General features: G+C 53.7%; 1 protein-coding gene across 1 annotated transcript in view; it reads left to right on the plus strand.

Moving 5' to 3' along the window:
* Nucleotides 1-12,384, plus strand: part of TG (thyroglobulin) — a gene marked incomplete at its 5' end in the record, with an annotated part of 218,433 nt that overhangs the window by 124,197 nt on the left and 81,852 nt on the right. Inside the window, 2 exons of the mRNA XM_079134473.1 lie at nucleotides 553-697; nucleotides 6,389-6,591. Coding sequence (XP_078990599.1) covers nucleotides 553-697; nucleotides 6,389-6,591 — 348 coding nt within the window. The remainder of the gene's footprint in view (nucleotides 1-552; nucleotides 698-6,388; nucleotides 6,592-12,384) is intronic.

Genomic DNA, 12,384 nt, shown 5'->3' on the forward strand with positions numbered 1-12,384 from the left:
AGGAGTGGCCAAAGTCCTGGGCACTTTTGGCTGTCGTGTTTGCAGAGGGTGAGCTCCAGCCCATCCTCTGTGCCTTGCCCACACCATCAGCAGGGCCTGCCAGCTGGCATGGCACCCAGTACGGATCACTCAGGGGACTTTAGGAGGGGCCAGAGCACATCTCTGACCTGTGGGGCAGCCCCGACCCAAGAAGACAAGACGGCCTGAGCTGGCTTCCTGTGGCGTTTTAGGTCTCATCTTTGAAGACTGGTTCTACCAGTGGCAGCACCTGAGATAGCATCACTGAGGAAACTTCTGGAGAGTGTGATGGAGGAGACAGGGTTGGGTCCTGGTCAGCCTCTTCCTCTCTGTGACTGCACCATGCAGTTGTCCCCAGCCCTAGGGGATGTGGGTGCCTCGTGGTGGGGAGGCAGCGAGACAGTCCAGGTGTGAGCACTCGTTAGGGACTGAGAAGGGGTCCAGCATGGAAAGAGCCCTCCACAAGCTCTTGCAGTGAAAATGGACCAGACCTGAACAACCCCCAATGCATGGATGCCCTTTGCAACCCCGCAGGCCCCCAACGCATCAGTGCTGGTGTTCTTCCACAACACTGCAGAAGGGCGGTTGGCGATTGATGGCTCAGTCCTGGCTGCTATTGGCAACTTCATCGTGGTCACTGCCAACTACCGAGTGGGTGTCTTCGGCTTCCTGAGTTCCGGTGAGTTGCTGGTGCTGGTGGCTCTTGGTCAGCTTGAGTAACGAGATACCCATGGTAACTTACTTATAATGGGGAAAGGTCCACTTTGGCTCCTGGTTTTGGAGCTCCCAGGTGATGACTGGTTGGCCCTGTTGCTTTGGGCCTGTGGTGGGGAAGCGCATCATGGTGGCAGCTGTGGCAGAATGCTAGCGCTCACCTCGTGGCCAGCAGGAGAAAGAGGAAGAGGAGGGTCTGGGCGCCACGGTTCCCTTCAAGGGCACGTCCCAGTAACCTCTGACTTCCCCTAAGGCCCCACCTCTCAAAGTCTCACCAATAGTGCCTCCTGGGACCTAGCCTTAGGGGGGCCTTCAGGACGCCAACCACAGCAGCGCTGCTGCCGAGCCCTGAGCTGAGGCTCCCTTTGTGCACGTTCATCCCTTTCTCTCGAAGCCTCGGAACCTCACTGCCTCTGCTTCTCCTCCAGCTCGGCTAGGCATATGGTGGGAATTCTAGCACATTCACAGAATCCTGCAGCAACACTGACACCCGTGGATGAGAACAATAACTGTTATGTTCTGAGGACCGAGTGCGTGTCTGAAGCTCTCCGGGCACACTTCATGTTTTGTCTTGGCATTGTGTGTGCGTGTCCCTGTGCATCCAGAAGAGAAAATTGAGACCCTAGGGGTTAGAAATTTGTTCAAGGTCATATGGTTAAGAAGGGGCAGAGCCAGGACGCATCAGGACTTGCCTTTCCCTGACCAGCTCCAAAAAGGGGGTTCCAGCTCTTCTGCTATGGAAGCCATTGGGCGAGGGGTGAGGGCTGTATCAGTAGACTGACTAGCACCTCCCTTTATTTCTGGTCTCACAAACCTGAGTATCACCCTGGTCACACCCTCCACCCTGCCCACCACCTGCTAGGGCAGAATTGAGCCTCACACCCACCCACACCCTTGCCATCACCTCTCCTTCACCTCAGCCACCACCAGCAGTGGGAGAACAGCAGCCCTGGCCCTGGGACTTGAGAGCTGGTGGCCAGTGCTACCCCTCATTGGCTGTGCCACCCTGAACCAGCCCCTTACTGTCTCCAGCCTCATTTTCTCCTCTGTAAAATGGGAATAGTTAACCCAGCTTCCAAATTTGTTGGGAGGATGAAGTGGGATGGTACGTGTAAGAGGCTTTGGAAAATGGTGAGGGATTTATGAGCCCCAAAGATAGGGGCTGAACTTCAGCTCTGACTTCCAAAGCTCTCAGTTAAGACCCAGAATGTCACACGTGCTAAGTATGGATGGGCAAGCGAAAGGGCTGGAAGGAAAGACTGCACTGGACTGTGTGAGTGGGTGGGCACCCAGCATGATCAGACCCAGGGGTGCTGAGGAACCAGGGCTGGGTATACCACACAGCACAAAGCCTGAGAGTCCCCAAGAAACTTGCAGGCCTATGCAATGGGAAGCCAGGGATGAAGTGTGGGAGATGAGGATGGACTCCCTGGGGGCATAGGACGATGGGGGCCTCAGGGTGTGTAGGGCGTCCTCCTTCCTGGCTCTCAGTTCTCTGAGACCTCAGTGGCCGCAGGACACCAGCATGGGAACTGGGGTTGTGTGAAAGACTTTGGGGAGCACAAAGAACTTTTCCCTTGTGAATTTGTTTTCTTCTTTAAAGAGGAGAAACTCTGGGCTGGGTGTGTCCTCTAGGAACACAAGCTGAAGAGGACAGGTTGAGCCAGAGGGCCAGGGAGCAAGAACTTGCCCAAAGGGGGGCAGCTCTGACTTCTAGAGTGCAGTCTTGTCGAGAATCCATGCACTTCCGGAGCGGCAGACACATTTCAGCTGCCAGCATGGGCGGCCTGTGGGGAGGCCATGGAAACTTCCAGAACACCCACCCCTCTCATTCCTGACCTGCTCCAACACTGCCTGATCGTTTTACTCAGAGGAAAACGTGTCAGAAACAGAGAGGAAACATCACACTGAGTGCCTCCCTTCCCCAGGAATTTAGCAGGGTGACCTCCTTTAGTTCTCAGTGGCTCTGAGCTCAGGATCCTGTGACCATGTCACAGAGGAAACTGGGAGGTGACGAGGCTACGGACCCCTGTGGCCCACAGTCACAGTGCCGACTGGGCGTCAAACTGCTGGTCTACACCCACACCCAGAAACACAAGGGTGACTTGCTCCTCAGAGGCCTGGAAATGCCACTGGACGCAGAGTTCTGCAGGACCATTTCTGCTTCCATTCAGCCACAGGGATTTGCCAGCTCCAGTTGTCTGTGGGCCTGAATTTTCAGGTGCCTCCTGCCCTTCAGCCCAAGAGGTTGGGATCCTCATCAGATCCAGCAGCAAACTGAGAATACAGACCAGGGTCACTGAGGTGCAGCCAGGCTGTGACACAGAGAGGTCTCCCAGGGACCTCTGCTGCAGTCGCAGGTTGGTGGCAGGGCCTCCCAGCATAGCTAACCTCCTGGCCACAGAAGGCCAGTGGCAAGGTTCTGGACAACAGCAGTAGGCAGCCGCTCAGCATCTGAAGGGGCACTCCTCCAGCAGAAGGGAAAGGGGTGGGCCTCCCATCCAGTTAATCCCCCCAATAACCCTGTCACCAGCTACAACTGTCCTCTGCCATTAAAAAAAAAGTTCCCAATTTTTATCATGTAGAGAAGTTTTACAGAGAAATCAAGCAGAACCTACAGAGCATCCCACACGTCCCCTCTCCAGCCGTTTCCCCTGCTAGTGACACAGGCTTTGGCATAGTGCTTTTGTTGCTGTGATAAACCAATAGGTTTATTCGCTATGTGCCACCGTTAGTCGACCAAGGGCCCACCGTGTTGTACAGTCTACAGGTTTATAGGTTTTGCCAAATACACGATGCCACTGATCCCCTGTCCTAGTCTCCGACAGAAGGGTTTCTAGCCCGGCTACTTCCCCGGGCTCCACCCACTCACGTCGCCCTTTGCCACTGCACACAGATGACCCTGCGCTTTACCCCACAGGATTGGAAAGAGCTGGACCACCCCTAGGGGTGCTGCGGGAGTGCAGGCTTCGCATCCCAGTGGGGCAGGGTCCAGAGCCACCTCCTTGCTCTGGGGGAACAGGGCACCCTGGGCAGTTCCTTCCCTCTGTGGCTGGAAGGTGCTGAGCCTTGTGAGGTGGCTCAGCGGAGCAGCGTGAAGCCTGGTGCCCGGAGCTCCCGTGTCAGTTCCCTGTCCTCCTTTAGACAGGACTCTTTCCGAGGGGGGCGTTTCCTCATCCCAGCCCAGCCTCTTGTCCATGGCCAGTCCAAGGCTGCCCCTGACAGCAGCAGCAGCTGTCCCTGCCCTTCCTGAGCCAGGCCAAGCAACCGCCCAGGTCCACAGCATCTGCTGGGGGACCCCAGAGTGAAAATAGCTCCCTGAAAACCCCGTGTTGAGAGGAGGCATGTTTTAAAAGAAAGGAGGGAAAAACGAAAGCCGAAGTTCCCTCCAGCCTGGCCAGCTCACGCTCTCTGCGTAGCAGAGGAGCCAAGCCCAGGGTCTGCAGGGAGCCGTGGTTCCTGTTGACATGAGGAGGTGGACAGGAAGTAAGGGGTTGGAGGAGGGCCAGGGAGGCCATCTTCTACAGCCGGGACCCTACGGACGGGGCAGGCCCCAAAGGGCATCTGACCCCGGCGTAGGTAGCCTACTTTGACCCCAGTGGTTGTCCTCTTCTGACAAGGCATGGTAGGGACCTGGGGTTGGGGTGTGCAGAGCCAGGGGAGGGGGCAGTGGACGCTGGGTCTACAGGCCCTCCACAGGATGTGGAGTCGAGGAAACGTGTTTTGGCCAGGGAGCAGGTCAGAAGGTTTGGCTGACAGCGTAACCACACACTGCCATGATTTCATCCTCTCTGGGCACTTGGGGGCCTCCAGAGAGGGTCTGCTATCCCTGTAACCAGGAAAGCAGGCAGAGAGCCTGGCCCCAGAGGGCGCCCCCGCACAGACACTGTTTCTGCTACTGAAGACCAGGCAGCCCTGCCAAGCGCGCTGGTGAGACACTGTTGGGACCTAAACCAGTTTCGTTTTACTTAAGGGAAGAACCACATCTCCTGTAATGCACTATGCCCCGCACAGTCCTGCTGCCGGTGCAGTGTCAGTGAGTCCAAGCAGCATGACGGACGCTCTCCCTGTTTTGCGGAGCGGGAGCAGAGGCACACAGGTGTTAGGAGCTGGCGCAGGGCCCGCACTCCTAGGAAGAGGTATGGCTGAGGCCACAGCCCATGCAGCCCTACGGTCTTCACCAAGTTCCGTCCATAAGACTGGATCCTGCTAAGGGGCTTCTGTAGTTGTCAGAGAAACTGGTGAGCAGGCAGAGCCAATCAGAACAGAGAGGGGACGATGGAGCATTTGATGGACTGTGTACAGTGATGGTCCTGCCCCTGGGACGGAGCAGGGCTGCACGTCAGCAGGAGTGTGGAGTGTGGGCTTGTGTGACAGAGTGAGATGGGGCTGGCATGGGACCCTGAGGAGGAGGAGGACTGGGGCTCAGCACCTCAGACAGCAGGGAGCACCGTGAATGTGACGAGCGGCCCCGGGAACTAGAGCCCAGACAGGTTGCCTCGGATCTGGAGAGGCAGAAGTCCAGTGTCGTCGTGCAGGGGCCCTGAGGCTGTCACCAAGGCTGTGCGAGCAGGAGTCTCATAAGTAGGTCTTAAGTTTCTCAATACCATCACAGATTTGTCAGCAAACGTCTGTAGAATTGGGTCGAACACTTGGACAATGAGCTCTGACTGTGACTAGGATTTCAGTCCCCACTTGTTCCCACATTCACTTCTTATGTCTGGGCAGCCTCTCGCTCCCAGTTTCTGCTGTTCCACCGGGAAGTAAGGGGCCAGGCCGGTGAGCTCACTGCTGCTCGTAAGGGCTCCGTAGGGGGCTGCGTGCCCTGAGCTGGGCTCCGGCCTCACCTCTCACCCTTAGCAGGGCCAGCACCAGGCCCGGCACTGGAGGGAGCTGGCTCTTACTTGTTAGATGAGTGGCCTCTTGCATGGCCCCACTCTGACCTCCCGGAAGTCTGTGGACTCAGTGTCAGCCATGGCCCTTAGCACATCATAGGAGATGGGTGTGTGGCAATGGACGTCAGGGCCATTCCCTCCTCATTGTCCCCGGCAATGTGGGCGGGGAGGTCACTCCCCAGGCCCCACTCGGTTGGTGCCCTGCTCTCCTGAGTTGCCTGCGACCCTGAGGAAACAGAATCCTGCTACCCAGGATTGCGGTCTCATGGAGAATTGCGAGGGACCTGGGCTCGGGGGCTCTGGGCTGCCCATGTGGGCAGGAGACAAAGAAAAGAGGCGTCACCTCAGTCGCACCCTATTAAGGCCAGAGAAGACGAGGCAAGGGAGGGACTGGGATCCCCCGCCCCCACCTGGCTGGGCCACTGGTAGAGAGAGCCCCTGGCAGCTGGCAGGGGTGGTCTTCTTCCCTCGGGGGCCAAGCCGTGTGGTGGAACCAAACATCTCTGCCTCGGATGAGGCAGCTCCCTTAGGAAGTACCCTTGGTCACTGACGGGAGAGCCGTGCTCAAGGTGAGCATGTTAAAAGCCGTAGCCAGAAGTCAAGCCAGCTGCCTCTGATTCCGAAGCCCACGTCCTTCCATTGTCCCTCACCATATTTGGAACCTGTAATCCCCTGGAGGAACCACAGTCCTGACAGCACCGTGGACATTAGACCCGGAGTCGTGAAGTCACACAGGGTGACCCTCTTGCTCCTCTTTGCAGGGTCCAGTGAGGCAACTGGCAACTGGGGGCTGCTGGACCAGGTGGCAGCACTGACTTGGGTGCAGAGCCACATTGGTGTATTTGGTGGGGACCCTCGGCGTGTGTCCCTGGCAGCAGATCGTGGCGGGGCTGACGTGGCCAGCATCCACCTTCTCGTGACCAGGACCACTGGCCTCAGGCTCTTCCGGAGGGCTCTGCTGATGGTGAGTGGCATGTCCTGCCTGCAGTCTGCTCTCAGGTGCTCACCTGCCTCTTGAGACCACCTGGCTTCAATTGTTTGATCTTCTCTTATCCTTTGTGCCAAGTATGCATCCTGCTGTAGCCATCTTTCCAGGTAGGAGTGGTCCAGGATGCCGAAGGGCCTCCCCAACTGTTTCCACTCCCGTCCAGTGTTAAACATTCTAGATGGTGGAATCCCAGGTGGAAGCTCTACTTCCTGGGAGAGCTTCTCTGCAGTTTAGTGTCCATGATGATGATGGTGGTGACAATGATGGTGACAATGACAATGATGATGGGGATGATGGCAATGATGATAGTGAGGAAGACGACAGTGGTGGTGATGATGGTGATGATGGTGGTGACAATGATGGTGACGATGGCAATGATGACGGTGATGATGGCCATGATGATAGTGAGGAAGATGACAGTGGCGGTGATGACGGTGATGATGGTGATGGTGGTGATGGTGATGAAGATGATGGTGACAATGATGGTGACAATGACAATGATGATGGGGATGATGGCAATGATGATAGTGAGGAAGATGAAGTGGTGATGGTGATGGTGATGAAGATGATGGTGATGAAGATGATGGTGACGATGGTGGTGACAACGATGGTGGTGGTGGGGGTGGGGTGGAATGACGCTGATGCTGACGACACTCATGATGGAAGAAACAACCTGGTGGTTCAGAGCATAAGCCCTGATGTCCCTTGTTCTGCCATCGGTCACCTTCAGATTTCACTGAGCATCCAAATCGAGCGAGGGGCCCAGTGCTGGGTGCTGGCAATGCCCTGCCAAACATGCATGTCCTGCTTCCCCTGCGGCTCAGGGTTCCTGGGTCCCGAGGCACAGCACTTGAAGAGAGCCCCAACACAGGGGAAGGTGCAGTGCTGGGCAGGACTTTCCTGGAGAGGGAATGACCTGGTGACAGGGGAGTCCCGGAGGAGGTCCTGGTGGGCGGTGGCGTGGAGGTAGAGGAGTCAGATGACTCTGCACATCCTTCGTTTCGTCCTGTGTCAGGCGATAGCGAGGGTTTTGCGCACTGATTTGTCTGTTTCATTTTATAATTCAACCATTTTGGTGGCACTAAGTACACTCTCAGTTGTGTGACTATCACATGATCCATTGCCAGAACTTTCCACCATCCCCAAAGAAGACTCCGTACCCATTAATCATGAACTCCTGTTCTCCCCACCCGTTTAGCCCTGGGAACCGCTGTTCTAGCCTGTGAGTCTGCCTATTCCCGGTACCCAATATTAGTGGGAGCGTGCTGGATCTGTCTTTTTGTGTCTGGCTTATTTTATTTGGTGTAATGCTGTCAAGGTTCGTCTGTGTCGTAGAAGGCGTCAGACTCTCCTCGTGATTAGGGCTGAACCTCGCTGCACTGTGTGGATGCGCCGTGTTCAGTTGACCCCTCCGTTCACAGTTAACAGACCCCTGGCTGCGCCCACCTTCTGGCTATGGTTGCTGTTAAGGAATTTCTAAGCCAGTGAGAGCAGGTGCTTAGCTGCGCCCTTAGACTGGGAGGAGGAGGAATGGGAGGAGCAATGTTGGAGGCAGAGCCAATCAGGAGCCTGCCGAGGAACCCAGTTGAAGCCAAGGTGCAGAACCAGTAAGACCAACGCTGGGCCCCATTCCTCACTGACCGGGCAGTGCTAAGACCATAGTGTTGCTCCCAGCCTTGCCCAGCCTTCCTCAATTCCAAACCCTTGACCAGAAGGAGGGGAGAAGGGTCATTGACTCTAACGGAGGAGGCTGGATCAGTGCTGTCTCCATTCCCAGCAGAGACACCACCTGCTGTGCCCTCTCTCCTTCAGCGACAGGAGCCTTTATTGTGTTGTGGATGCACTCCACGCTGCTTGCGGGTGTAGCCAGCTTCCTCTGAGTGGAAAGCTGTTTGCCCCAACTCCTGTCTGCTCCCTGCTTGTCTCTTAGGAAAGAAAGCCTTCCAGACTTCTCACTTCATCTGCGCCTTACTTGACTCCTGCTGCCCAGCATTCATCAGGATTTCCACTGGTAACCAATGGCTCCTGGTGCCAAGTCTGCCTCCCTTACAAGTCTAAGCTCTGGCTGAGCAGGAGCCAGAGCCTTGCCCTCCACAGCGTCCAGGCACCTGCACGGCACACCTTAAGGTGAGCAGGTGCTCCAGGATGAGCAGGGGACAGCAAGTGAGCAGGTGAACCAAGAGACTGAGAGTGTCCAGAGGGGCAAGGGATCCACAGGCTAGCCCAGTTCTTCTCTCCAAGGCTAGCCCAGTGCCTCCACCTTCTTTGGGCTTCTTTCCTGTGAACCCAGGTTTCTTCCTCTGTCCTCTGAAGTTGTCCCACCTGGTAGCAGGAGGTTTGGGCCCTAACATTGCTCAGCTCCTGGTGTTGAAAGCCCAGCTTCCTGCTTTGAGTTGACCCGAGAGATTTCTCCAGGGCACTCTCAGCAATGAGATACTCACTAGGACCCGGCGATGCCCAAATACCTTCCAAAAAGACTGGAGGGCAGATTTTTTTCTTTTTCGTGGTTTAGGTGTTTGGGGAATTTCAAAACCGAATCTGTTTCAACAAATGGCAGTGTATTTAAAAATAAACCCTCCGTCTGTTCTACTCACTTGGAAGCAGTTTTTACAACTGCTCCCAGAAGTCCTTGGGCTGCATGTGAAATTATTTGGAATTGAGAGAACTAGAATACTTCCACATATTAGAACTCCTCCAGTGCATTCTTTACCAGCAGGTGTTAGGGGCATGAATGCAAGTTGGCAGTTTGTTCTTGGGTGAAATCTTCAGTCTCTCCACAATTCTTGGGGCTGTAACTGTTGAAACATTAGTGAAGAAACCCTCTGATGATGATTAATAACCCACATTCATTTAACATATTTGGGTCCACAAAACACTTTCAAAATCTTATCTCAGATTCCTTACATTGATTGGCATGGGATCTTCGTTTTATTTCCTATCTAGAGATAAGATTTCTAAGGCTTAGAGACATCTAGTGACTTGCCAAAGAACACACAGTAAAGAAACCAAAGCCAAATCCTGTGTTTTCCCATTCTGGGGGACTTTGGGAATTTGAAGTTCTTTGAGAGTCTTAAGATGTGAGAGAACAAGCCAGAACCAAGAATCAGAGAGGCGTTCATTAAAACCCCAGCCTGGACAAACCCTTCACCCGGCAGGCACCTGTGGAATCAGTGTGGCTCTTTCTCGCTGTCTCCTGGGGGCTGGCGAAGCTGTCATGGCGTCAGGTCTGCAAAGTGTCCTGCACACCATGCAACCCAAGAAACCCAGCCTCCCTTCCGTGCCCAGGACATTCCACCTGCTCTGGCCGGGTGGAGGGAGAAAGGGGCTTGTTGGAAACCTGCATTTCATGACTCTGAGGCCTGGGTGGGCTTTAAGGGAAGAGAGAGGAGGCGACTCCCAGGACCTAGGAGGCATCCCCTGCCTGTCCTCCCGGGCTGCCCCCCTCCTTCCTCAGGGTGAGCTCCTGGCCTCAAGAAGGCCTCAAGCTGAAGACTCCTGCGCCTTTTCCTACTCTGTTTCGACGGGAACCTCCGCTGCAGGCTCCCTGGCTCTCACCATGTGGAGGAAATGTCAATTTCCCCTAGGCGCCTCTGCCTCTAGCGTTCACTGGCAGATCCCTTCCATCATCAGGGCTCAGCTGAAATGCGGCCTCCAAGCCTTTCCCTCTCTCTTGCAAAACAAAGAATCTCCCCTTAGAAGAGGCTTCTAAGTAGCAGTTTTTGGGAATTCTGCCTTATTCTGCGTGCTTATTATTTTTCTCACGTTTCCGATTTCGATTTGACTAAGGCTAGATGCTTGAGGGCTTACGTAAGTCTAATTCTCTTAGTGCTTCCTTAGTACTTCACAGGGACCCTGGTTCACAGGCGGTACCTGGGCTGGGCTCAGCTCCACCCGCAGATGGGGAGAGGCTGCCTGAGGCGTCTTCGTCACAGTCTGTACCTCACGGTGGGAGCTCTCCCCGTCCATCAAATGGCCTAGCCAGTCATGGGCTTTGGGGCTCCCAGGTTTAGAATAAGTCTATTGAAGTTGTCTTTGTTCTTTTTTTCCTGATATTCCTGATGGTAATTTGAGTATCGTTTCATGAAATCTTGGGAAAAGAAAATCTACATTGCCCTACTCTTCAGCTTTACATCACGAATCAGTCTGACACTGTGACCCTGAGCACAGTAGTTTTGTCCCCTTCCATCTTTTCATTGGGTTTTGGACATTTTCATAAAAGTCTGTGTGATCGTTGGGGTCCTGATGTGCATAGTCCGACTGGCGTGGTGAGCAGTCTGTTTCCTGTGGGGTTTTCCAGTTTGTAAAGCCTGGGACAGGGGAGCCGGTGGGCTGGGAATTCTCTGAACTCTCTCCTCACTGTCATGCCTGGCCTGTTGGTTTTGCTGGGTTTCTGAAACTGCCTCTCCACCTTCAGATAAGGAGGTCCCTTTCTGTCCCTGCTGGAGCAAACTACCCACCTGCTACACCGGCAGAGAGCCATCAGCAAAGCAGCTTAAAGAATAAAGGAGTTTCTTTCCTTCTTTCTCTTTCTCAGAAGAGTCCCCTAGCCATCTGTAGACCTTGTCCTCATCCCAGGGCTGAGTGTGAGCTCTCAGGAAGGGGGCCAGGCAGCAGGGAGGAGCTGAGGAGGGAGGAAGGCCTCGCTGCTGTCCTGTGGCTTCCCTGCCAAGGGCCACATCCTCTCCTGGAGACGTGGTTACCAAGGGAACTGCATCTGATTTGCTTTTGTTCTTCTTTTTCTTTCTTGACCATGCTGGTGTGTTTTTATCTATCATATTAATCTTATTATTCAGACAATGTTTTGGCTTTTAAAATCTTCTCTATGGCTCTCTTTTAACACTCCAAATCGTTGACCTGGTCCTTACCGTTATCGACCTTTCTCCTGTCTCCTTGACAAAGCCATGGTCTCTTAGTTCTTGAGTTGGAAGCTGACCTCATCACTTCTCATTCTTTGTTTTCTGACCCATGTATGATGTAAGGAATAAAATTCCCTTATTATTTTGTCAGCTCTACCCCAGAAATTTTGCAAAGTAGCAATATTACCATTTATTTCTGTTACTAGTTTTTGCATTATTTTCTTCTTAGCCAAGAGATTTTTTTAAAGCATTTAGATTCATGGAATTATTATCCATCCTCTTGCAAATCTGTCTCCACTTTTGTTGCCCGTCGGTCATAGAGCCCAAGCAGAAGAACCCCAGGCCGGGATGTTCATGGCAGCTTCCTCTGTGACCTGAGGGATTCCTGTTCATTGGCAGAAAAGGCACGCAGTGTTATTAAAATCCTTATACCTCTCCCCTTCTGTTTGTTTAGTCCAGCGGTTTCTGAGACTCCAAGTGAAATGATTGGTTTACACATTTGTCCCCATAATGGTGGCCTGATGTTTTTGAAGCTATATAATTTGATTAGCACAGTTGTGAGTGCCGTACCTTCTCAATGGATTGCTCCTTTTGTGACAGTTGTCTGCCCTGGTGCAATTTAGATTCCATTTTACCTTAACATGTAACATGTTTGTTCATTTTCTCCATGAAAAAAATTTCCACCCCCTTTTCCTCAAAATCTCTTCATTTTTGCTTTAAGCGTATTTGTCAAGTAGACAATAAATTCTGGAATTTTAAAAATCCATCCTCCACACAGCAGCCAGGTGATTCTTCAAACATGGAGATGTTATCACTCCCTTAGGTCCTTGGATGGCTTCCTGTTTCTCTAAGTAGGCCTGGAGCCCCTCCTTTTCCCTCCAGGGCCTGCGGGTCTGCAGGCCTGGCCCCTCCC

The sequence above is a fragment of the Sciurus vulgaris genome (genome assembly GCF_902686455.1).
Source record: "Sciurus vulgaris genome assembly, chromosome: 1".
Taxonomy (NCBI): domain Eukaryota; kingdom Metazoa; phylum Chordata; class Mammalia; order Rodentia; family Sciuridae; genus Sciurus; species Sciurus vulgaris.